Raw genomic sequence first — 25,447 nt, 5'->3', positions numbered from 1 at the left:
TACATCCTCTAAGATGTGCGTTTAATGCAAATCCCAGTTGTGTGGAGTGTGCGGTATACAAATGTGCTTTCACAGGCCGGTTAAGCTTTTGAGTAAGCAGCCATGTGTGTGTTTTAGTCAGCAGAGTCAGAGCAAAACAACAACAAAAGGAAATAATAGTGTCTCTTTTGTCCGGTAATGTTGGGCATAGTTCAAGCTCTCACTGGAATGCATAGAAACGCTCCTGAATTCACTCTAATGCTAAATGCTAAATGCCTCACAACCACGAAGGAGGATTTTTCAGGAGCTTTTTCTCCATTTCTCCATCCTCCGTTTATCATCAGTTCCATGTTGACTGTGCTTGTGGTGTTGGTATTTAGACATACTTAGTAAAACACGCGTTCTTCTTCTTTGAGTGCGTTTGCATTTGTCCTTTCTTTGCTTTGACAGATTACGCAAAAGGAATCACACAGTGACAACTGAGCACGTTATTATTTAACACCCAAAGCAATAATGATCTTCTTTGTCTTTTTTTTTTAGATAACACCAGACACAGTGTGTGTGTAGGAATGTAGGTGTGTAGCATGGAACACTTGTTTCATGTGAAACAAAAGCTTTTTTTTGTTTTAGATTTTAGGAATCAGTGTTAGTGCCTGTGATCCTCTCTGCTTTTAGTAGATTAGGACTCTGCAGTGAAGTCCTGGCTCTGACCTCTACATGTGTATGTGTGTGCGCCTGTGTGTGTCCATTTGCATACTTTTGTGTGTGGTATGTGTGTTTGCGGCTGGCACTCTTTTACAAGCTCTGACTTTGCCTCTCTGACATTGTTTATGCAACAACTCACAGAGGTACAGTCTGCAATTTCCACTTTCAAATAAAAAGGACCAAACATTGTCCAAATTGTTGAAGGAATGATCGCTGAAACTATGGGGAAAAATCCAATAATAAAAAGTTATTTTAAAAGGTATTCACCTGTGAACATGTCTTTTAGCAGGACACGAGACTCATGAAGAATGTATATGCGTGTGCGTGTGTTTTCAATGTCACATATGTCCAGTCACCATACGTCCTTGTGCTTGTGCTTTTGTCACCCACGCAATACTATTTTTATCCCAAGAGTCGTGTGTGTGTGTGTGTGTGTGTGTGTGTGTGTGTGTGTGTGTGTGTGTGTGTGTGTGTGTGTGAGAGAGACAGAGGGGGAGAGAGAGAGTAAATGTATGCGTGAGTGTGTTGCTGTGTGTCGTCAGGTTACAGAGTGTGTAAGTAGACTCCTCTTTGTCCTGGTTGATAATTTTAGACAGAGGTCCACTGAAACTTTCAACAGGGGGGGCACGGGTAAATTTTCCACTCACACACACATACATGAGCGCAAACACACACGCAGACGTTTTTATTGTTGACTGTCATCTGTAGAATTGTATATGTGAGTGTATGGATGCATTTAACATGACACTGTGGACATGAATGTTTGATTGGTGCAAAATTAAAGGACAGGAAGGGCGAGGGACAGTCACAAGAGGGAGAGAGAGAGAGAGAGAGATGACTGCTGACTCATTCTCTGACAGAATCGAACCTCATTTCTCTCCTCACCCCAGAGCTCCGTTGGCAGTCTCTGCACCAAGCTGTTCCCACTTCCACTCCACCAAATATTTCCAGCTGAACTCGCTGAAATATAACATGAATAATTAAGTCCCATAAGCATTTATACCGAGCAGTGGTTCAGTGCGTGATGCAGGGGCGCCGTGTCAACAGGCTGTGAAGAATGAGCCGTGTCAAAACTGTTACCTGCGCAACCACTTATTAACAAAATTACAGCTCTGTGTTTTAATTTATATGCTGATTTTGATTGAAGTGGCCTAACCTGGGCTATTTCTGAGAGCAAAAACCCTTCATTTGCATTCTAATTCAATTATTTTTAACATGTTGAAGTAAATTGTGAGTGTGAGTAAAGTTTGTTTTGTGCTGTTTTCAGGAAAGCTATCTCTCGGTCTGGCCTCCAGCACCTGGGCCCAGCTCAGCCCTCCCTGCCCCCCGCATCCAACGGCCCCAACAAGGAGCCCCGCACCTCCGTGGACTGGACGGTCAGAAATGCACATTTCTTCATCACATGTACACACCATATAATCGAATATACCCACTAGCTCATGCCCATTCACACAGTCCCTCTGTCTGTGCTCCTTATTTTGGCTGTCTGGTTCACTGAGCAACATTTTGGATTTTCATGACAATAAATCTGTTCTCAGGCTGCTTCCAGCGCCCATCTGTGCATGTGGAAATGAAAAGAATTTATCAGAAATGACTTTAGTAACTTGGTGAGGGGAAGAAAGTTTTATGTCCTAGGAGATTAAGCGATGTGACTTTCCAGGTTTATTTATTATGTAGAATTGTGTTTTCTAAGGATCCAACCAAGCCTGGGTTACTCATATGAGGATATCGTACAAAATGGATGTCCAATTGCACGCTTGGTTACTTCACTCGTACAGTGTCCGCCAAGCCTAAGACTCAGATTCAGACGGTAGACTGATGGAGCTTTAATATGTCATGTGCACTACATCTGTACATCACTAATCAATAGCAAATTAAATGTGCTGCATTATTAATTGGATGTAAATAGACAAACTGTTAGCTCACATCTGAGAGCTCAGGCTGCAGGGACACTTCCACCACGTCATCACTGGCCTTAAGCTCTCTGCAGGACGCACAAACGCACACGTACACATGTGCCCACATGTTCATGAACATTAATCCAGCACATGCATTTATCCACAAATTTATTCTGACGACAAATCAACAAGTGATAAGGGTGCAACCTCGTGTGGATGTGTTTTTGTTTAGTTATGTGTTGTGTGGTTACATGTGTTGTGCTTCCTGTAGTGTTTTGATTAGCACCTTATAGCTTATCCTTTATTTTACAGTGAAATTACACAGCCACTCTGCAGCTGCAATGATGGGCTTGACACAAATCTTGATAGCTTTCACTGCCGAGCATCGACGTGTGTGTGTGCTGACAGTTTAATATGACTGGATGTATCCTGTGTGAAAGGAATGCAGAGGTAATGTTGCTTATTATGTCATTATATCCTCTCCTCTTTATTTCTCCCTCTGACTCCACAGGAAAATGCAGTGAATGGGGATCACCTGTGGCTGGAGACGAGTTGTTCAGGAGAGCTGTGTTATCTAGGAGAGGACACCTGCCTGCTAAAGACAGCAGTGAGTAGTGTGAATGCTGACTGCTTGTGTGTGCGTGTGTGTGTTAGAGAGACAGAAGCACCTTCACATACACACTCCAGTCAATGCCCAATAAATTAGTTTTTGGTTTTTCAAAGCGAACACCACTTTAATTCCAGCGTTGGAATGGACAGCATTTGAATCAATAACCGCTAATCCGGTACATCAGCGGCTCTCCTAAAAGCTTGTGAAATGTGGTTGGCTGATCTGGCCCGCAGTCAGTTGCAGTCAGTCTAAATACAGGGCTGACACAGGCTATAAGCCAGGCATTACATGGAGGAGATTAGGTATTCCTCCATGCAGTGTAGCAACAGTGGAAAATTTGATTTGTCACTGATGGAGGAGACAAAGCTCACATTGGCAGTGGCTCAGTGGTAGAGCTTCCGCTTGGAAACCGGAGGATTGCTGGTTCGAGTCCCTGCCGAGGTGCCCCTGAGCAAGGCACCGAACCCTCAATTGCTCCCCCCTCTGTAACTTTCTGGGTGGTAATGTAATGTAAGTCGCTTTGGATAAAAGCGTCTGCTAAATGCTCGAAATGTAATGTAATGTAATGTAATTTAACAAAAGTAACCAACATGAAATCAAACACTTGTGGCTACTGGATGCCTGTTTTTGAAGCTGATCCTTTGGTGTCATGGTGCTGCTTTATGATTGGTCCACTACACTGCCTGCCCAGCACGTGACTTTAGCTTCCCCATCACGTCACGTGTCGCTGTCATCGGTGGTACACCTGGGAAATTAACACTGCACCACTGTGGCTCTACTGGGTCAATCAACAGAAACCACTGACTGCTCTGGACTGAAAGCCTCATCTTCCAGATAAACATAAAAGAATGATGAGGCCAGCAACTGTGATTGAGATGTTTAGATCCATTTAAAGAAACAAAAGCAAATCCTCTCACTGTTTGTCGGGTTCAGCTTGTTGTCTTTCATGCAGTTTAGAATTTCTGAATTCATTCTAAGCAGAATGTCATAGATTAAACACAAAAGGAAAAAATAATGTGCCTTGAAAATATTCTGGTTTCTTTGCACTGTGTGGGAATATATGTTAAAATTACAGATGTAGACCATCTCTCCTCCTGCACGTCTCCGACATGGAACAAAAGGACTTGACACATTACCTTTGATAGTCACAACATTACAACACCATATGTGTCGGTTTACAGTCATTGTATGAAATTACAGTGCCAGACTCTCTGTAAGAGCACATTAGACCACTGCCGGTAAGACGGCACTGCAGCACATTTCTGTCCCACATGTGCATATTCTAACATACCTAGAAAGTGGTGGTCACAAACTAGAAGCAGAGAAAATGGGCCTGTGTTCATGTTTTCAGTTAGACCTGAACCTTACAGCCAGTCAGGGGGCGTGACATGTCGGGAACCAAGTAGATCTTAAACGACTTAGCCTCTGACCTTTCTTTGATTTGATGGATTGTTTATTTTGGTGTAATGCAGACGCTCCCTCATCTCCAAATCAGACGCAATTTCTCAACATTTGTTCCAATAACCTGTAGTTTCATATGGAAATCCATCTTGTGGCCACCATGATAAGGGTAATTGTCATGAGTGAGTCACGAGATAAGTGCAACATCGCCTCACTTGCTCATCCTGAGATGTAGCGGCCACCATTCCCATGAGTTTATCTGGGAATGTTACCAGAGTCTGAGGAGGACAATTACCACAACAGCTTTTCCTGTATTCCACTGCAGGCACACATGCTTTCATACCGCCGTCCCAGACAATAACAGGAACATTTTCTGAAAAGAATGCAAAGGGACTTAAGATAGTTTCTTCCTTTAAGCACTGCTTTCTGAGTGTTGCAGATGTAGCTAACCTGACAGCTGACCCACTGTTTAGAAAAGCACCAACATCATTTTGAGCTGTGACTCATAAAGAAAAACTACTGAAATTGTAAATTTCAAGATTTGCTTTTCAACCCTTCACTGTTTTGATGTCAATAATTGACTATTAATGCTTTTTAGATTGAACAAGAAACAACTGTGAACACATATAATGTATAGTGTGGTCCCTTTCTCCTATGTAACTGTGTGTGTGTGTGTGTGTGTGTGTGTATCTCTATTAGTCTATCTCACCATCCTTTGTCCCGTGTCTCTTCTCTCCTCAAGAAGTCGGCCCCCAGAAGGAAATGTGCAGCTTGTAAGATAGTGGTTCACACTGGCTGCATTGAGCAACTAGAAAAGGTATAACACACAGACATTCACAAACATGCACACACACACACACACACAGACACACACTTGTGTGCAGACAGACACACACATATTAATTTACTTACTGTCCCTTACTGTCCAGATTAACTTCCGATGTAAGCCAACATTTAGAGAAGGAGGATCTCGATGCATCAGAGATGTAAGTGTGTATGTAAATGAACGTGTTTGTCAGAATATGAGAGAAAATGTGTTTGTGTGTGTTAGTGTGTATTTATGTTTAGTGTTGTAAAGTTTCTCTCTGACCCCCAGAATGTATTAAGACATCACTGGGTTCACAGACGAAGACAGGAGGGGAAATGTAGACAGTGCGGAAAAGTGAGGACACACGCACCACACACACACGCAATGTTGTTGGTGGACACACAGGATTTCAGTGTTTTGTCTTGTTTTTTTCTTAATTTCCTCAGAGTTTTCAGCAGAAGTTCTTCCACAGTAAGGAAATCATCGCCATCAGTTGCTCCTGGTGTAAACAAGCTGTAAGTGCCTCTTATAGACTGTGTTTTCCTCCAGGTGTAAGGGCGCCTGGGGTCAGATGTTAAACGATGAATTGATTATATGATTATCAAATACAATCAGTGATATTGCTGAACATTTGCTTGCAGTTCCACAACAAGGTGACGTGTTTCATGCTGCACCAGATCGAGGAGCCGTGTTCACTGGGGGCCCACGCTGGGGTCATAGTACCACCCTCCTGGATCATCAAAGTCAGGAAACCACAGGTATACACACACACGCATACGTATACACACACACACACACACACAGCCTTTACAGAGACCCCCCGCCATTCAGTACACTGGCTGAAGTTCACTGAATGTCATGGTCTGAGTGTAACGAGAAGTGACAGCGCCGAATCTAAATTTAAAATTTCAAAAGGCATGTGTCAAAATCTGTGTGTCACGTATGTGCTTGTGTGTGATTTTGGCTATGATGTGATGTGAGCCGACATCTGTCTGAGAGGACTCCCGGTCTGTGTCTCGTCACGAAACCCACACACACATGCACACTCACAGACAAATGTCCCTCAGTCACATCAAATGCTTCATTGTACTTTTAATTACCATCACAAAGGGCACAGTGACACTAACCACTGTGTGTGTACGTGTTTTTGTATGTGTCTATATGTGTGTGTGTGTGTCATAGAGCTCACTTAAGAACTCTGCCAGAAGGAAAAAGCGGACATCGTTCAAACGACGGACAAGCAAGAAGGGACTGGATGTAAGTACCATGGAGGGAGAATATTACTCATGTTTTACATGAACCTTCTCCAACTGTGTTTGGTTTTGGCTCGCAGCTTCTGTGCGACGCTTAAGTGCTTGAAAATAAAGTGCTTTAATCTGATCATCTTCAGGGTTTCAGCAACTGAAAGCAGAAGTGCGTCTGTGTGTGTGTGTGTAGGACTGCATACCTACCTGTGCGTCCTTACATGTGTAAGATATTGATTTCCTGGGTTTTGCATGTCTCCCTCTCTGCCTATAGGACTCCAAATGGCGTCCATTCATGTTGAAGCCTCTCCCGTCTCCTCTCATGAAGCCCATTTTGGTTTTTGTCAATCCCAAGAGTGGAGGTAACCAGGTAAGGAAAAGTTTTATTCTCTGGAACGTATCTAGGGTGGCCACAGTACAAGGTTTGAGTCGCACAAGTGTGGAAAATCCTGCCATGTGTTTTTACACATCATCTTCACACTTCAAATCTTACTCAGAATCTCAACGGGGTGCTGTTGTGTCATGTATCTGACACCTCCAGTGTCACAACCTCCAACAGGCCGTTTGAACTAGATTGCTACATGAACCTACCATGTGCCAGCTGCCAAAAACAACAGGGAGAAATCGGTTCAGACAGTTTAGGTCATCTGAGATTAATTCCTTGAAATGTTTTGCTCTTGAGGACAACATAACGTCATGCTGGATTAAGATGAAAGAGGCTGTTGGTAGTAATCACTATGCCACTATAACACAGAGCCACTATAACAAAGAGCCAATAATATCCATCCAGCTGCTGTGAGGATCTCCTCAATGATCCATCCCTCCTCTCTTTTTGTAGGGTGCCAAGGTGTTGCAGATGTTCATGTGGATCTTAAACCCGCGACAAGTCTTTGATCTGTCCCAGGGTGGACTGCGAGAGGCGTAAGTACACTGCGCTACAGGGGCAGAGATGGGATACGGTCAACAGTACAGTTGGATATGACTGAGTGTGTGTGCTAGACCTACACAATCTATCTGTGGTGACAAACAAAGCAAATTCAATAATAATTTGCCACTCGAAAATGTCGATTTCCCATTATTATCACAATCCAGTGTGAGAAATATCTACCCGCATCGTCTGTAGTGATTATCCTCTTTTATTCAAATAAATTGCTAATGTGGCCTTTAGTGGGTACGTTATTTTTCATAAAAGTTGGGCCAATTACCCCCACTCGACACTATTGAGCGCTCTTCTCCCTGCTGAAAGAGCCTCTTTTATTCAACAACCTGGCCTCTCTCTCTCTTTACTCTTTACTATTCCCAGGCTGGAGTTGTACAGGAAAGTGCCAAATCTGAGGATCCTTGCCTGTGGAGGTGACGGCACGGTAAGAGTCTATTCTATTCTGGTGCTGTGTCTGTTCTGTTCTCTTGTGTACTCTACGCCGTCATTCAGTATATGCTACTTTCTGACAAAACTAAAACAATGTGTGTGCAGGCGGAAGTCGGTTGTTTTGTCTTTGGTGAGTTTTCTTTGTTGTTTTAGGAGAACTAAGCTTTATACTTCATGTCTCGCTCTCTCTCTCTCTCTCTCTCTCTCTCTCTCTCTCTCTCTCTCTCTCTCTCTCTCTCTCTCTCTCTCTCTGTCTCTGTAGGTGGGGTGGATCCTGTCCGCTTTGGATGAGCTGCAGATGAACCCCCAGCCCCCTGTCGCTGTTCTTCCTCTGGGAACAGGAAATGACCTCGCCAGGACGCTCAACTGGGGCGGGGTGAGCTCGCGGCCTTGACTTACGCCACAGACTTTAACAGAGTGGCAGGACTGCTTTGTCCCTTTAGTGGTTTGGGGCTTGGGTCATTTATTCCCATCATAAATAAGCATGATTAGATGGAAGCTTTTATATCCCTGTAGGCAAATATTGGTGGTCATAATGAAAAAGTAATAAGACTAATAAGCCTGGTCCAAGCCAACACCTCTGGGAGCTCCTCTGTAACTCACCCACATTCCAGGAAGCCTATGGAAACGTTGTTCATCCTGTGTATCTCAGACTCGGAATCCTTGACATGAAACCATAGTGTGACCTCTCTGAAGCACAAAACAAACAACATCACATTATAGACGTCCGTACCGTTACACAGTAGAGCCACACCGCTACGTGGAAGTATGCAGACTCTGATAAACAGACCCATATCATGCAACTGTGCATGAAAATAACCGAGTGACTGATTTCCCTTTTAAGCCTGGAAAACTGTTTAAGTCTGTTTGTCATCCGTTAAGTTCTGTTATAAGCTATTTTCATTTATATTTGTATTACCATAGTCACAACGACCGCAAACTTACATCTGAGTCTTTTTTCTCGTTTCATCAAGTGGCTGGAGTTCATAGAATTGCTGAAAGTTCTGTAAACAATGGTGCTCCATCCTTCTTAGTGCTCTTACAGTTTGTTGCTAGATGGTGAAGTACTGAAGCATCAAGACTCTGCCCCTTGACTCTCACACACACGCACACACGCACACACGCACATAGAAACGCACCCACACTGCACTTGCATAACCGTGCTGCAACATGGTGGAAAAGATCTTTTTAAGCACCCACATTCTGCTATAATGTGTTTTCTGTAGACCTGTTATGTGGGCTCGAAGCAACCGGCAGCTCAGTAAATGCTCCTCTATGTGGAATCAGATATTTACATCATGCACATCTCACTTATATTGCCTCCACTGCTGGGGTCCCACACGACAAAATACCTCTTCTCTTCTCCTTTCCTCTCCTCTCCTCATTGCTCACTGCTGCACCCGCCTCCACTGTGTCTCTGTGTGAATGCGCCCCAGTGTATCTGATGGCTGTATGTGTGTGAGTGTGTGTGAGCAGCGTGTGTGAGGGTGACCGCAGAGGGAATGAGAGCTCCGCTGTGTGTGTGTGTGCGAGTGCTTTTGAAGAGGCCCTGCTGATGAGTGCTACTATCATCAGATTGTTGTCTCTTTGTGCCAGTGAGTGTGTGTGTGTGTCACTCAACACACTCCTTGGCGCATTGATTTTCTGACTCAGTCCAGAGGGAGGCAGAGTATAGAAAAGAGAGGAAAGACAGAAGCATGTGGATGGAGAGAGTGATGCGAGTGACCGATGCAGTGTGGAAGATAACGTGCTAATGAGATGGAGGGATAAGATGCAGATGATGGAGAGAAGGAGAGAGTGGTTGGAAGAGGAAAGGTGGGGGGTGTTATCTTCATGCTGTATAAGCTGTGTGTTCAGGCCTTGTGTGTGTGCGTGTGTGTGTGTCAGGCTCTCAGCTTCACTTTGCGTTTCAAGTGGTTATTATGGTGTCAGTTAAGCAGCCTCAATGACCACTTACTGAAAGCCAGTCATTATCTCACTTTTAGTGTGTGTGTGTGTGTGTGTGTGTGTGTGTGTGTGTGTGTGTGTGTGCTCGTTGAAAGAATAAAGCAGATGAAAGTAAGAGAGAGAGAGAGAGATCTTAGATTGAGATTGTAATTCAATGGACAACTTTTCTTCATCTGTCTACCTCTCTCTCCGTCCATGTCCTCACTCTGCTTTCTTGTTCTTCCCATCTTCACAGTCTCTGCCTCTTGTCTTTTCTCTTATTGTCTTCATTCCTCTTTTCACAAACCCTCTTTCCTCTATCCTGGGTTGCAATCAAATGACAATCTCCAAACTCTATCTTGTATGTCCTTGGTAATATTGGCAGCTGACGGTTTCCGTTGGTTTTCATTAGCTCCAGTGCTCCAGCCTTAACATTTCAGCTTGGCTTTAGTTGCAAAGTATCGATTTATCCAAAGTCATTATCTAACATCAAGTAATAAAGGTGCAGATATCACTCAAGTTACCACAGGGAGGTTTTCAAGGTCAAGGAGTCAGATAATAAAAGTCAAATGTAGGTTTTAAGCCTTATTTGATCAGTCAGCTCCACATTATGTACGTATACCTCTGCACATATTCTGTGTTCTACTTGAAATATGATCCTCCACTGTTCCCTGCAAAAACGATTCAATTGCACTGCGCTGTCACATAACTGCTGATCGTCGAGGCGTTATTTAATGCAAATCCTATCTGTTTGCGTCTGATCGCAGGGTTACACAGACGAGCCTGTCTCCAAGGTTCTGTGTCACGTGGAGGACGGTTCAGTGGTGCAGCTGGACAGATGGAACCTTTCGGTAGAGAAGAGCGCCGTCCAGCATGAGGAGGGCACACAGAAGGTCAGAGGTCTTTGTTTGCACTGTGGGGACGTCGAGGTCAGAAGTTGGACGCAAAATCAGATGTATTAGTATTACAAAGTATGATGTTATTATTGTATTTTATGCTACATTCTTAGCTGCCTCTGAATGTGTTCAACAACTACTTCAGCCTGGGCTTCGATGCTCATGTCACTCTGGAGTTCCACGAATCCAGAGGTCAGTGAAACTTATATTTCATGTTCTTTCTTTTCTTTCTTTCTTTCTTTCTTATGTTCATCCTTTCACTCTACTGAAGAGCAGAATCAAATATTAAAAAGGACACACAGGCACACTGGTGCATGAACCAATGAGTCAGAACTTTTCACTCTTTCCTGACCCATGTGTCGTCATTTAAGTTTTATCTCCATAATCCTTGTAAGAAAATGTGTTTCTCACATCTGAATTTTTAAATGTTTCTTTCCAGAGGCGAATCCAGAGAAGTTTAACAGTCGCTTCCGCAACAAGATGTTCTATGCAGGAGTGAGTGACACACTTGGCTTACAGCACACAAACCAGCCAAACTCCAACACGCACACACACACACACACATACAGTTTGTACCCAGGTAAATATATAAACATTTATACACTATTAATATTCTGCTCAGGGATGGCAAAGAAGAAAGCAGCTTAGTGAGGGAAACGGCAGTGAAGGATTAATTTGTGAAAAGAGAGATGGAAGAGGACGAATGGAGGTGTGACAGAGGAAAGATGGAAGAGCTGGAGGACACAGAACCTGAGCTTAGGGAAGATGGATCAAGGGAAAGGGAAAGGAAAGGAAAGGAGGACTTTTTGACGTCTTGAACTTTGGACCATAAAAACATAAATTATGTCTGCAATCCAACATCACAGTGACATGTCTTTGTGCTTAGGGTTTTCACAATTTGTGTGTGTGTGTGTGTGTGTGTGTGTGTGTGTGTGTGTGTGTGTGTGTGTGTGTGTGTGTGTGTGTCTGTGTCTGTGTCTGTGTCTGTGTGTGTGTTTGTGTGTGTGTGTGCTCGCGAGCAGGCAGCATTCACAGATTTCCTCCAGAGGAGCTCCAGGGATTTGTCCAAACATGTCAAAGTGGTGGTGAGTGTTCACACACTCAATACATTGTGGAAAATGTTTTTATATGTTTCTGTGTCTTTTGGGGTGCAAACCATTTTTTAACGCAGTGATTACTTTGAGCTGGTACTTCATTGTAAATTGTTCAACTTTAATGCAAGAGCAATAGATCAAAAGTACCACTTTCTGACATGTTTACAAGTGTTTTTCGTTGGGCTGGGCCAAGCAGTAAAAAGCTTCCAGTGCTCACTCGCTCTCTCTCTCTTTCAGTGTGATGGTACAGATCTTACTCCTAAGATCCAGGAACTGAAATTCCAGTGTATTGTGTTTCTGAACATTCCAAGGTGGGTGAAGATACGTAACCACTGTGTGTTGTGATACTGTGGATGTTGTTCCTATGGTAACACCTCTATTCAGTTCTGCTTCCACTCTAATAGTAAAACGAGAGAGAAACCCAAACCTCAAATTTCCTGTCTGGTCTCTCTCTCCTGACCTCTTAATAAGGGTAAACTTACAAAAAATAACATCAATAACTGTAATAATAATAATAAGCGTAACAAGTGTAACACTTATGTAACCGGCTGCCTTTTATAAAAAGCTGAACATTAGTGTGGCCCACTGCAGGCAATAGCTGCATATCCACTTCATTATAATTATATCAGTGTTTCCCATGAATAGTATTCCCAGCAGTCGAAAAGCCTTTGAAAAGCTTTGAGGCCATCATTAGTCACCGCAGCTCTCAATTTTATTTTAAAGCACAATGAAATTCCTTAGAGAAGGTTTGCAGCTAATTTAAGGTCTTATAGTCGGTGACATCACTGAAGCTACAGTAATGGAGCTGGAGTATTACATCACTGAAAAAATACTAATTTGTTTGACAATTGACCCAAAATTGGAGGAAGAAAGAGAGAGAATGCAGTGTTGATGTTGTGGGTTGAAAAAAAATCAAAATAGTGAAAAAAGTGATTCTGCAGCGCCACCATCAGACCGACCAGTATTAAAACAACATGTACATGTACAACCTCTGCCCACCACTGCTCACTGAAATCCATAAATGTTTGAGAAAACACATACATACAGACAGACACAAACAATAATGGTATCTGTGTGTGTGTGTGTGTGTGTGTGTGTGTGTTTGTGTGTGTGTGTGTGTGTCTAGGTACTGTGCTGGCACCATGCCATGGGGAAACACAGGCGACCACCGCGACTTTGAACCTCAGCGACACGATGACGGCTGCATTGAAGTGATCGGCTTCACCATGGCCTCATTGGTGAGAGAGACAGAGGGAATAAAATGAAAATATAAACAGTGAATTAAGTAAAGGTGTGAAAAAATAAAGTCAAAGGAAGAAGGAAGCTCTAAACCTGTGGTGTGCGTTTTACTTATCTTTTCCAGGCGGCGCTACAGGTTGGGGGCCATGGAGAGAGATTGCACCAATGTAGGGAAGTTGTCCTCACTACCTTCAAGACTGTCCCTGTTCAAGTGAGAAGACACACACACACACACAGAATCTCTCTCTCTTTCTCCCACTCTCTCTGTTTGTCGTGTTACTTATGTTTGTGTGTGTTTTTGTGTGTAGGTGGACGGGGAGCCTTGTCGACTTGCTCCCTCCACTCTCCGTATCTCCCTTCGAAATCAGGCCAACATGGTCCAGAAGAGCAAGAGACGCACCTCTGTGCCCCTGCTCAACGAGTGAGTCACACACTAACACACACACACACGTACGCAACCACTGAGGAAGTAGGCCAGCAGTGTTGTAAAAGCCTGAGTTGCACTAAGTGATTCATACGGTGTGTTTAGTGGGAGCTCAGTCCTCCAAATGACCCACAGCACAAACGCAGGGACAGCTGTGTCTTTACGGACATGCTGACTTAATATCCGTTTATATATTCAGGTATATTTTCACCCATTGAATTTTTTCAATTTTCGCACACATTAAATGTGCATCTTTTCAGAGGAAATTAGTATATTTATTCTAGTACATTATTGATTTATTCATGTAGTTAATTCACTCTCGCTCTCGCTCTCGCTCTCTCCCTCTCTCCCTCTACCTGCTGTCTCTCCTCCGGCCATCCATGCTCAGTACATTTGTAGGCGCTCAGCGTCTCGCAGAATTGCACAGCAAATTCTTTTGATTTCATCAGCATCTAATGCGGATGTGATGGACAGAGGGAGACAGAGGGCGGAGAGAGAGTCGGAGACAAAAAAAGCGACAGGGAAATGAGCTTCTCTCTCTCTCTCTCTCTCTCTCTCTCTCTCTCTCTGAATCACATTTATGGAGAAATTATTTGCGCGCCTCTTTATATCTGAAATTCTGTTGCTACTAACTGCTGTTTGCCTCCATCATTGCTGTGACACTAATAAATCTCTGTGTGTATTTGTATTTCTCTGTATACATGTGGATTTCCTTCTGTATGTACTGTATCTCTCTGTGGATGTGTGAGAGAAAGAGATAACTGCTGCTGTCTTTGCTCCATGTAGCCAACTGCTTAGCTACTGTACTCTGTGCTACCTGTGTGTCCACTTACCTCTGGGCTTCTCTCCGTCTGTCCCTCCTCTCCCCTTTTTGTCTCCATTCTTCTCCTTTTAATACACATCTGTGACCCTCACAAATAATTTATTACTTTCATTTTTTTCCATTTCTTTCCCGTCTCCTCCCCTCTTCTCTGCCATACACTCCTTCTCTCTTCTTGTGTGTGTGCGCGCACACGTGTGCATCCGTAGTATACAGAAGGTGTGTGCAGCTGATCTGCGCCGCCTCTCTGCTCCCCCCGACTCCTTCTCTGTGTAAGTACCTTAGCCCTATGTCAGTGTGTGTGTGTTGGTGCTGATATAGAGTGGTGTTGATCTTTCTCAGTAATCAGTGGACCAAAGACAGAGAATGATGAAGATTTGTGGCAGCATGCTGTATCCTTTCCATCTCTCAGTGTGCTTCTGTTTTTCCACCCATGTTTGTTTTCTCGTTAAATGGAACTCTGCCAAACCTCGTCTCTCACCTGGTGTCCTCCCTCCTGTTCCTCATTCCAAAGCCCATTCCATACTTTGTCATCCGTTTTGATCCAGATGGTAGAAGTTAAAGTAGTAAAGTCAGGTGAAAATACTCTACCGAAGAGTAGAGTATTTTGAGCAGAGTATGTTAGATTTCCTTTACGACTTTTTCTTTGATTTCCCAAGAATGCTTTTATTGTGAAACATTGCAAGTTTTCAGTGGGATAAATTGTTTGATCTTGGGGAGAATCATTCTGATTGGATTAAATGGCACCAACAACAATGAGCATGACGTGACCGTGTTGTTGTAGTGCTGAAGTTAATGCTGTGTTCATCATGAAAATGAAACCATAGAAACCTCACAGCTCCGGTGCTGCTGATGTCATTTTCATTCCATGGCCATTAGTCCAGTCTTTATATTCCTGATTTTACTTTTATTGGTGAACTTGCAGTGTGTTTAAGATATGACCTACTTGTGTGTGTGTGTGTGTGTGTGTGTGAATGTCTGCTTGCACGATTGTGTGTGCGTGTGTGTGTTCTCCAGTCCTCATGCAGTTCCAGAACGCTTGCGTCTCAGAGTGAATCGGATCAGCCTTCAGGAGTATGACAGGCTTCAGTACGACAAAGAGCGACTTCGAGACATCTGTAAGTGTGTGTGTGTGTGTATGTGTGTGTGTGTTCTCCTGAAGTGAAATATTACAAGTTAGTATTTTATGTATGCTATATTGAACCACTGTGTGTACATGTGTGTGTTCCAGCCATTCCAGTCGGCATTGTGGTGGTGAGGGGGGACTGTGACCTGGAGACATGTAGACTCTATATTGACCGACTGCAAGAGGCAAGTGTCCTGCTTTATGTTCTTCATCATCATCATTATTATGGTGCTCATCATCACCTTTTCCATTGTGTCACTTCATCTTGTTGTCTTGTTCTTCTTTTCCTTTTTCTCTCTCGCCTTCTTCTCCTTCTCCATCAATTTATGGTATAAATGATCTCGTCAAACACGTGTTGTTTTGGCTTAACTTGGAAACCTGTCTGATATGTCTGATAGGATTTACACCAGGCGCCATCTACTGGTCACAGAGTGCATTACCAGGTATAAGACCTGTGTCTTTCTTCTTCACACTGCAGTTTATTGTGGGAGAGTCTGCCAGAGTTGCTTTTGTTAGGGAAGAAAAATGTCTGAAGCAGCATTTGGAGCATTAAGTGACGCTAATGATATATTTATAGGCTAGTTAGAAGTTGTTTCAAGTATTATAGACATTCTTTAATGAGTTCACGTATATTCTCTGTGTCCCCAGGATGAGAGTCGAGGCATCCCGAGGACGAGTTCATCCAGCAGACTTTCTCCCAACTGGAGCTTCCTGGACTGTAAGTGACTGAAAGACAACACGCAAAGCACTAAATGAATGAAATGTTGAACAATGAAAACTAAGGTAGGTAAAATAGATTCAAATGCAAACAAACTACATCTCTTAGTCATCTGGATTACACACTTTCTTTTCATCATCACAAATAAAGATTACGCAGACTGTCATTGTGTATGTATGAAGTACTACATATGCATCTCACTGACATAGGTACTATATGCTTCTACTTTACAGCCACATCTGCTGACCGCTTCTACCGCATTGACAAAGCTCAGGTAAGAATAAGAGCAGTGATCATTGAATCCATCAGTTCATATTCAGTCTGTTTCAGCCTCTCCACTGAGTGTGTGGGTGTGTGCGCACGTAGGAGCACCTCCACTTTGTGACAGAGATTTGTCAAGACGAGGTGTTTATCCTGGACCACGAGGGACCATTGGCGAGCCAGGGGTCGTCCACAGGGATGCCTGACCTGGTGGTGGAACCAACTGCTGGGTATGTGAATTTAGCTGCTGGAAATACACAAACAACATCCAGAATACAAGAAATACATGTACAATTGTACTTAAATAGATCAATAATGAGCCATATGTACAGTTTATGTACAATCAGATAAAGATTACAAAGCCTGTAACTGACCGATCATTTTAAATATTTTAACTTTTTAATCTTGTTATTCCATCACTTAATATGTATACAGTATATTCATATTCATGTTTTATCACAGGTGCTTTCACTTTTTCAAACGGTGTTTCAGTCTTATGTATGGTTTTCAATTGTGAATTTACTTTCTGTAAAGCACTTTGGGTTGGCCTGGGTATGAAATGTGCTATATAAATACAATTTGTTCCACTTTGTTTGTTCCATTGAGAATTTTTGGCTCAATATATCAAACTTCTCATATAAATAGTACATAGATAGTGATCCGTATGGAATTCTGGATAGCGGTCAGTGGTGTGTGGATTTTGAAATGTGGCCAGAATTGAGCTTGCAGACACATTTATTTATGCAGCAGGGGAAGGAGACGGAACAAAGCCTGGAGGCAGACACCAGCCTAGAAACCTGCTCCTATTTTAAAAACGGGATATTTTCGAACCTGATTTGAGCCTAAAATAGTAACGTACCTGTCAAAATAGACACCAGGACTGCAATTTTCTCTCTTAAATGTAGAGAATGTTCAGTCTGAATTCTCTTGAGTCCTATGCCTGACTTCTCTCTGAATCTATTTGAGTGTTGTATGTTTTTGTCTATGTGATATAGATGTTAAACCTCTGTGTTTTCTCTTTTCAGTTTCTCTTTGACTCCAGAGGAACAAGGTAGAGAACACACCTGCACACACACACACGCACACACACACACACGTACACCCCCCCACACACTGGTGAAGTGTGTTGTTAAGATTGTTCTGATACATTTGAAACATTATCACTTATCTAATATGCTGTGACCTTTAACGGCACTGAATTAAGATCCCTCGAGGGACTTTAAGATTTTGTAAAACCAGATTTTTATTTTTTAAACTAGCCACACTGAGGCACGTGGTGGAATCTTGGGTTCACTGTGGTCGTGTTGGCAGTATTGTCAATTTGGATTGTGTGAGAAACATGTTACAAACTTGTGACAACCTGAGTCACTGTAGCTGCTGGGACTTCACAAACACACGGACAGGTCTGGGTATGTTTATGACTCCAACACAGCAGCCACCGCAAACTGAATGATGACGCAATCCTCATCCATGTGACTTAATGCATGTTGCAACGTTTTCAAAGTTACAGAAGGACTATTTGATTATAATGTGTACATTTTAGTAAAAGTAAATTGACACAAATCTTTACAGTGAATCATCAACAGACTACTACATGATTAACAGTAGCTCTTGTGTTTTCCAAGCAAAGGGGTAGAATGAGGAAACACACACACCACACCACACCACAAACAAAAGGTTATTTAAGGTATTGAGGCCAGTCTGATGATTCCTGAGTCATTGTAAATACTCCGCTGCTGGGAAATAGACCAGACACATGTACAAATGTAAGAAATTGAAACAGAAAGTTCCAAAGGAGGAGGAAGATCCCCCTGGAAAAAATCCTAGAACAACATGGGGAATGTCGATTGCACACAAAAAGCCTCTTGCGACACACACATTTTCTGATTTGCAACTGCGGCAGAGCAAGCTTAGCAGAAATGTCTAGAAAGTGGAAGATGCTTTGTTTAGATTATGCAGAACCAGTTTTGTGTTTGGAAATGAGGGTGACGCATATGTCTGTTTTTACATTTTACAGCTTTACTGACAGCTGCACGATCTGGGGACCTTTCCATGGTAAAACACACACACACACACACACACACACACACACACACAAACACAGATCAGTAAATCATAACTAATTTTACACAGATTAATGTGCAGTATAACGAGTTGGACTTGTCTGGGCATGCTGGCACACATAGCATGTGATCCCTTGCGCAATCTCCTTTGTCTACAAAGAACCTAAAACATTTTGATCTGTCATCAGCTGATAAAACACCACACTGATGCTGCTGCAGGTCACAAAACCCCACAAACATTCCCACAACACGTCATCATATACAGTATGTCCCGAGCACCATGTGAAAGATGTAGAATCACTAACCTAAACTTTAACTCACAGAGGATTTTTTTAAGCTTGCATGTGAACTTGAATTATGCTGTAAAATTGTAAATGTAATGATAAACTCCACGGTAAAAATGTATACATTTATGTGCTCATCCAATCACAAGGCCACACCTTATGAATACAAATAAAAGTTGTAATTTCAAAAGGAAGTTAAAGTGCAAACGTCCGCTTCATGTGTCTTGTTCATGAAAACTCAGCCAAACTGTTCTTCTTTAGCACTTCAATGTATAGAGATCTGTCTCTGTCGCTGATGTTCGTCCTCTGAATCCTCCCGCAGCTGTCAGAGTGTGTGCGTCACGGCGTCAGTCTGCTGGTGCGAGACTCGGGGGGCTGCTCGTCGTTGCATATAGCCGCTCAGCACGGACACACGCAGCTGGTCAGCCTCATCCTGCAGCAGGGTGAGTGTGAGTGCGAGTGTGAGCGTGAGCGTGCTGCTGCGCCTCTGTGTCCAGTTTCAATCTGTGTCTCAGACTCACCAGAAAATCTGCTGGATGTGTTTAGACATGAGAGGAAAAACAAGTCTGCCATATTTATCCTGGTCCTTGGTCTTTTGTTGTCAAAAAGGGTGTTGCCTCTTTGAGTATAGAGGAAGTTAAGAGACGTGTTTCTGGTTCCAAAGCTCTAGAGAGTCCGCGCCTTTGATTTGACGATGAAGATATCCACTTATTGTATTTGTCAAGTGTGGAGGAAGTAAAAGCAGTTGGAGAAAAATCCCAGGGCCTCGTCTGCGTACTAGACGTCCCACACACGGGCTGCCGACCGAAGTTTTAACAAACCTCTGTGTAATTCGGACCCCTTTTACCGATACTCGGACTGCAGCTAGTTTGATAGTACTGCTGTTAGAAAATGCTAGTTGTTGATTAAACTATAAAATAAACACATGTACACAAATGTGAAGTGCACATTAAATAAATGTTTATATTGACTTTGTTTCTGCCTCCTCAGGCTCCAAAGTGCTCCTGGATTTGACTGACAGAGAAAAGTACGTTCAGTTCTTTTTATTTTTGTGGATGAAACGTAAATGTTCATGCAGTGTGTGTATCTGCTTATTGTTAACAGCTGAGAGTCAAACTGTGTGTGTGTGTGTGTGTGTGTGTGTGTGTGTGTGTGTGTGTGTGTGTGTGTGTGTGTGTGTGTGTGTGTGTTGTAGAGGGGACACGGCCTTGCACAAAGCAGCCTCGGAGAAGCAGTATGCCGTTTGTCGACTGCTGGTGGAGGCTGGAGCTTCCCTGGAGAAGACAAACTTCCAGGTAAACACACACGCACACACACAGCAATCACCCCCTGATACAGGTTAGGGCTTCCCTCACCCAAAGTCCACGGAAACAAGCACCACAATCTGTTATGCTGCACACACACACACACACACACACACACACACACACACACACACACACACACACACACACACACACACACTTCCCGTAAAACAGATGAGTCAAAGCAGCATGACATGGTGGAAGACCAGCATCTGCTGGTTACATAAGCAGGTGTGTCTCCACACACTTTACTTTCAGTATGTGAAGGATTTGGCACTTTGGTCGGTCTATATATTCCATATATTGTTTTTATTTTTGCTCTGACAATTCTAACTTTATATAACATTTATGAAGAACATGCAGTAAAAGCCAGGGGCCATACTTGCAACTCTAATTTGGATCTAAATTAATAAATTGATCTCACATCTGATTTGTTGTCTACTCATTCTTCCCTGCTTGTGTTCACACAGAGTCATGGTAATCCAGTCACACCACAGAGCAGGGGTGGGGAACCTTTTTCCTATCGCGGGCCATTTTGATGTTGCCATCAGCCCTCAGGGGCCATACTAAGTTAACGGCCATATCATATTTGCATTCCGTCCAGACCAACTTTCGAACAGTGTGACAAAGATCAACAAACACAAGATGTAAAATCAAGTCAAGTCAACTTTATTTGTATAGCCCAATATCACAAACAGTGTCTCAAAGGGCTTTACAGACCCACAACATCAGGAAAATTCCCGAGCCAGCCCAAAGCAAATCATGCATCAGGAAATAGCATTCAAGACAGAAACGAGGGAGAGCGAGACAGGTAGAGAGAATATTTGAGAATATTTGGAAGATGGAAAGCATATGATGGATGAGTCGTGACAGCTATAATCTCTGTTGTCCTTCCATTATTGCCCTCACAAGTCAGATTAGCACACAAGAAACACTAAAAACATGATGAACACAAGCAAATGACATTAATACTTGGCTGTGTGTTGTTCTGTGTGTGTGTGTGTGTGTGTGTGTGGTCAGGGGAAGACAGCGGCGGAGCAAGCTGAGGGACACTCTGAGCTGGCCTCCTACCTGAGCACCCGGCAGGACACCACTGCATCCAGTCACGAAGACCTGGAGACGGCCGTCTGAGATGCGCGCACACACACACTCACACACACACACTCCTACACGCTCGCGCGTCTCTCTTGACTCTGCACACACTCGTAGTGGAGGAAAGACCTGCAAGAGTCTGGATTTGGACTCGTGAACGGTCATCACAGACGGCCAAACTCTGCGGCGACACCGGACGAGGGAGTGAGCCGCATCAGCTGGCAGCGGCGCCGCAGGGGAGGAGGCGTTTACCTGGGAAACTATTTATTTGTATTTATTTATTCATATTCTATTTATTGGTTGGTTGTTCTGAGTGAGTGATTGATTGTAGGACTATAAACGGTTCAGGCTGCAAGTGCACTTTGACTGGCCGAGTTCACTTGTGCGGATTGGAACGTCGAGTCACGCGAGCTCACGGAAATGCGTTTCACATCTGGTAAGGGACTCGAACCCAGGAGGGCACGGGGGCTTTCATGCAGTAAGACGGAAAGAAAACAGTCAGAAAACAGTCAGAATAACTACATCTCCTTTTTCATGCTGAAAAATATATTCTTGTTGCTGTGTTTACCCCCCTACCCACCCTCACCTACACACGCACACACACACCTTTGTGCCAAAGACATTGCACTGACGTAGTGTCATATGTAGTCCATAGCTTCAGTCCGTTGCCGCGTTGACAGGGGCTTTCATAAATCTCGTGCTGCGTTTACGTGCACCCTGGGGGTGTAGGTGTTTGGCCACGAGGCGATCGACTCTATTGGGATTCTATAGGAAACGATCGGTTCTCTACGGTTCCATTAATACACAAGACTCATAACAAAATGAATGGACATTTTGACTAAAGTAGTGCATCACGAACCATATAGGAGCTGTGCTTTGAGGAGGATTCATTTGGAGCTGTTAGATTGTGATGGATGTTAAAGTACCAGATGGTTGCGTTTGACTCTTTGCACCCCTAATGCAGATATTAATGCCTATAATCAATGTGTACAGATGTTGAGGCAAAAATGCGATTAAGCCAAATATGAAATGGAATGATCTAAGTTTTCTGGATGTACACTGCAGGTGTGGTAGTACTGCAGTATGAGCAGAGTTCGCCCTTTGAGTAAATGCATGCAGATGTTTTTATCACATTTACAGTCCCGTTATTCTGTGTAAACTTACGTGGATTTGTGCCGATTTTGACTGATTTATGGTGTTTACATGACGTTTGAAGATTCATTGCCTTAATGGGAATAAGATAGAGGTTTAAACCTGCGAGTGTTGAGGTGACGTTTGACGCTGTTCCGCGTTCTCTGCGGTGACACGATGAAGCCAAAATACTCACTAATCACATAACCACACTGTCCCCAAAGACTCAACGCTCAGATTTTTCACTTTGAACGATATTTTTTCATCATTTCTTCATCCCTGACATTTGTAGTTGCAATATTCTCCTCATTTTTTCAAGTGTTGCCATTTACACCCCGCAAGCATCTGATACACACAAATATTCACACATTTCAATTTCTCATCGTAGCATATTGTGTGTTTGGTACTCCTGACCCCACAGTTGGCTTTGCATGGGCACCTCGCTTGTGTGTTTGTGTGTTTGTGTGTTCATGTGTGTGTGTGTGTGTGTGTTTGTGTGTCCAAACCCCAGTCCATATCAGTTGCGGATCAGAGGAGGCCGAGTTGTGCAGCATGTGTTTTCACGTGTACCTGGGTTACACGTACACGTTTGCAGCATTTATCAGAGAAAGTGGAGAGAGGAGCGAAGAATCTGAGCCATATTCAATGCAATATGAATAGGAGACGTGTTTAATCGTTTACATTACATTAATGTTTCTAACATAGTCCACTGAGGAGTATTGAATGTGCAATTTAACTTCAGTGCTGGTTGGTTTTATGATTGTTCTATTTCCTTTTGTGTGCATGTATCTGGATGGATTGACCTTTGAACCCATGTGAGGTCTATTTTGGTATATTCTATTGTGAACTCATTTGATGCGCAGTAAGAAACAACATTCCCAAACGGATGTTGGGGGGTTTAGATGCGTTAGATGTGCGTTGGCCATCGTAGAAGTCCAAAAGATACCATTTGTTTCATTTGTTTAATGAAAATGTAGTTTCTGCTCACATTCCAGACACTACAAAAAAGTAAAGAAATTGGCTTTAGAGCCTTTCAGATGCAAAGGCTCTGATCTCTGAATCTGCATTAGGCAAGTGTTTAACCTGAACATACACCTGATTTATGGGCCTAAATGATGACTTCTCCTGTGTTGTGTCTGCTAAACGCTGTGTTTCATAGTATTTACTGAGGGACTTTACGATGGCGAGTGTGGTAACGTTACTGAATAGAGGAAGTTTGTGTGCCAGAATACTTAAAGAGCGAGCCGCCAGTCAGTGGTGAGCACGTTTTCTATGACGTAACTGTGGTATAAGCTATAGGCCCTTTCTAAATGACACACACAAACACACACACACACACACTTCTTATCTCTCTTTCTATTGGTTATGAGTAGAAACGTTGTATTGTGTCACTCATCAGTGTTGGTTATGCATGACGTTTCCTTACATCCTTGGTTTACTCTCTTGTTTTAAAAAAGGCATTGTTGTTTAAACTGTTCTTATGAAGTTAATATAGTTTTAAATGATTTATACCAGAGTTTTCCTTTGGTTGGATACATGTTGGGTGTTCATTTTGGCTTTTGTATCATTATTTGTTCTATCCTGAATAAGATTGTGGGATTACTTGAATGCTCGTTGTTTTATTTTCTTAATTTGTTTAAAGAAGATGTGATGCTGTCATCTTGGCCTCTGGCGTTGTTTCTTGCTGGACTCCCTGCCTCTTTTCTTCAGAGGAGAGTGAAGGAAATAGGAAGCAGAAGACGACGCGTTTGTGTTTCTCAAGTCAACGTTCTAAATGAGAGGAAGGTTCAGTAGGTTTCTTTATTTGTCTAAATATAAAATGCACAAAAAAATTCATCATAGTTAGTTTGAACTCTGTGTGCCAATGACTCACAGGTGTGTGTGAAAGTGAGGCAGAAACTCATGATGATGACAAATACTAAAAACTGAGGATAAGGTTGTATTTGCAGCGACATGAGTTCTTAAATGAACTTCTTATAATTCCCACTTTAACCCTGTACTGTTACAGTAATGGATAATAATTTATCAATGTAGAAATAAGAACAAAACCTGCCACATCCAAGTGAGTAATATGATAAAATCGTCTATACGTGACCACTTTTTCACCAGATTAAATTCAATTTTGGGCTACATTTGTCTGCTGGGAAGTGCAGCTTTTGTCCTTTGATGCAAATGTACAGGTTTGGCATATTTGAATTTGAATTTTAAGAAATCTGTAGAATTAATATTGGATATTGGGAGTAATCATGTAGTGTGTTACATATACTGTATAAGCTCTCAGCAGAAATCTACTTCTTACAGCAATTGCATAAGATGCATAAGATGACTCTACAATAGATCAAAAAATGAAACTTGATTCTGTACATTTATTTCCACTCGATTCTGTCCACTCCCACTGCAGCACTGTTCATGTAAAGTACAAAGCAAAAGTAGTGTGGTGTTGACTTTAGCCTTCTGAGTGTCACAATGGAAACACACCGAATGTTACAGCAGCCTGTGAGATTTTTCAGGGCTCTGAGAAGTTTGCAGTTGTTCCTGCACAGCTGTGTCACGGCTGGGATTTTCCAAGAATCCAGAATGTCAGGACCGTTTACCCACAGTATACAGTTTACTGCTCTCTCAGGCCACAGTAACACTTTACAGACCATTAAAAAAACTCCAAACTTTAAATTGCAGGTGTTCAACAACTTTTGCAAGTGACAAACACTCAGAAATAAATATATTAACTCAAAATGTACAAAATTTGAAGAGCTGCCGTGTCTTTACTTTGTATTAACACCAAGATTGTGTATTTGACAAACCAACTAAATCATTGAACCTCGAATCAAAAATTCTGTTCCTTTTATTTTCATATGAGAAGATGTTAACTTTTTATGAATTTTTTATTAACAAATATGGTTAAAGGCCCAACATGAATAAGGCTCTAAATCTTTTTCACCAGACAAGTCTTGTTTTTAAGGATCCCACCCGTAATTTCTTCATCAATGCTGTGAAAAATTCCCTTTTCTTCTTTCTTTACAGTGCCATAAATACAGCAAATGCATTTAACATTCTC

General features: G+C 42.6%; 1 protein-coding gene across 3 annotated transcripts in view; it reads left to right on the top strand.

Moving 5' to 3' along the window:
* The window catches only part of dgki (diacylglycerol kinase, iota), a 43,175-nt gene extending 19,343 nt beyond the window's left edge, over nt 1-23,832 (top strand). Inside the window, exons 2-33 of one of the 3 annotated variants that reach the window (XM_076160091.1) lie at nt 1,952-2,060; nt 3,094-3,189; nt 5,339-5,410; nt 5,523-5,579; nt 5,690-5,755; nt 5,848-5,916; nt 6,043-6,159; nt 6,584-6,658; nt 6,920-7,015; nt 7,484-7,566; nt 7,949-8,009; nt 8,277-8,390; nt 10,708-10,833; nt 10,950-11,028; nt 11,276-11,331; nt 11,859-11,921; nt 12,168-12,241; nt 13,057-13,168; nt 13,294-13,380; nt 13,478-13,590; nt 15,431-15,531; nt 15,645-15,724; nt 15,938-15,982; nt 16,188-16,257; nt 16,491-16,531; nt 16,624-16,748; nt 17,544-17,569; nt 18,536-18,573; nt 19,188-19,308; nt 19,856-19,892; nt 20,061-20,160; nt 21,190-23,832. In XM_076160091.1, coding sequence (XP_076016206.1) covers nt 1,952-2,060; nt 3,094-3,189; nt 5,339-5,410; nt 5,523-5,579; nt 5,690-5,755; nt 5,848-5,916; nt 6,043-6,159; nt 6,584-6,658; nt 6,920-7,015; nt 7,484-7,566; nt 7,949-8,009; nt 8,277-8,390; nt 10,708-10,833; nt 10,950-11,028; nt 11,276-11,331; nt 11,859-11,921; nt 12,168-12,241; nt 13,057-13,168; nt 13,294-13,380; nt 13,478-13,590; nt 15,431-15,531; nt 15,645-15,724; nt 15,938-15,982; nt 16,188-16,257; nt 16,491-16,531; nt 16,624-16,748; nt 17,544-17,569; nt 18,536-18,573; nt 19,188-19,308; nt 19,856-19,892; nt 20,061-20,160; nt 21,190-21,300 — 2,620 coding nt within the window. In that variant the 3' untranslated portion in view covers nt 21,301-23,832. Of the gene's footprint in view, nt 1-1,951; nt 2,061-3,093; nt 3,190-5,335; nt 5,411-5,522; nt 5,580-5,689; nt 5,756-5,847; nt 5,917-6,042; nt 6,160-6,583; nt 6,659-6,919; nt 7,016-7,483; nt 7,567-7,948; nt 8,010-8,276; nt 8,391-10,707; nt 10,834-10,949; nt 11,029-11,275; nt 11,332-11,858; nt 11,922-12,167; nt 12,242-13,056; nt 13,169-13,293; nt 13,381-13,477; nt 13,591-15,430; nt 15,532-15,644; nt 15,725-15,937; nt 15,983-16,187; nt 16,258-16,490; nt 16,532-16,623; nt 16,749-17,543; nt 17,570-18,535; nt 18,574-19,187; nt 19,309-19,855; nt 19,893-20,060; nt 20,161-21,189 lie in introns of all 3 variants that reach the window. The other 2 variants (XM_076160093.1, XM_076160090.1) reach the window with 2 other exon arrangements.
* The last annotated feature ends 1,615 nt before the right edge of the window (nt 23,833-25,447 follow it).

The sequence above is a fragment of the Genypterus blacodes genome, unplaced genomic scaffold (assembly GCF_046128005.1).
Source record: "Genypterus blacodes isolate CSIRO-AG114 ecotype Tasmania unplaced genomic scaffold, CSIRO-AGI_Gbla_v1 ptg000103l_1, whole genome shotgun sequence".
In the NCBI taxonomy this organism is placed as follows: Eukaryota; Metazoa; Chordata; class Actinopteri; order Ophidiiformes; family Ophidiidae; genus Genypterus; species Genypterus blacodes.
The sequence above is the reverse complement of the archived record's forward strand: the minus strand, read 5'-3'. Positions and strand labels throughout refer to the sequence as shown.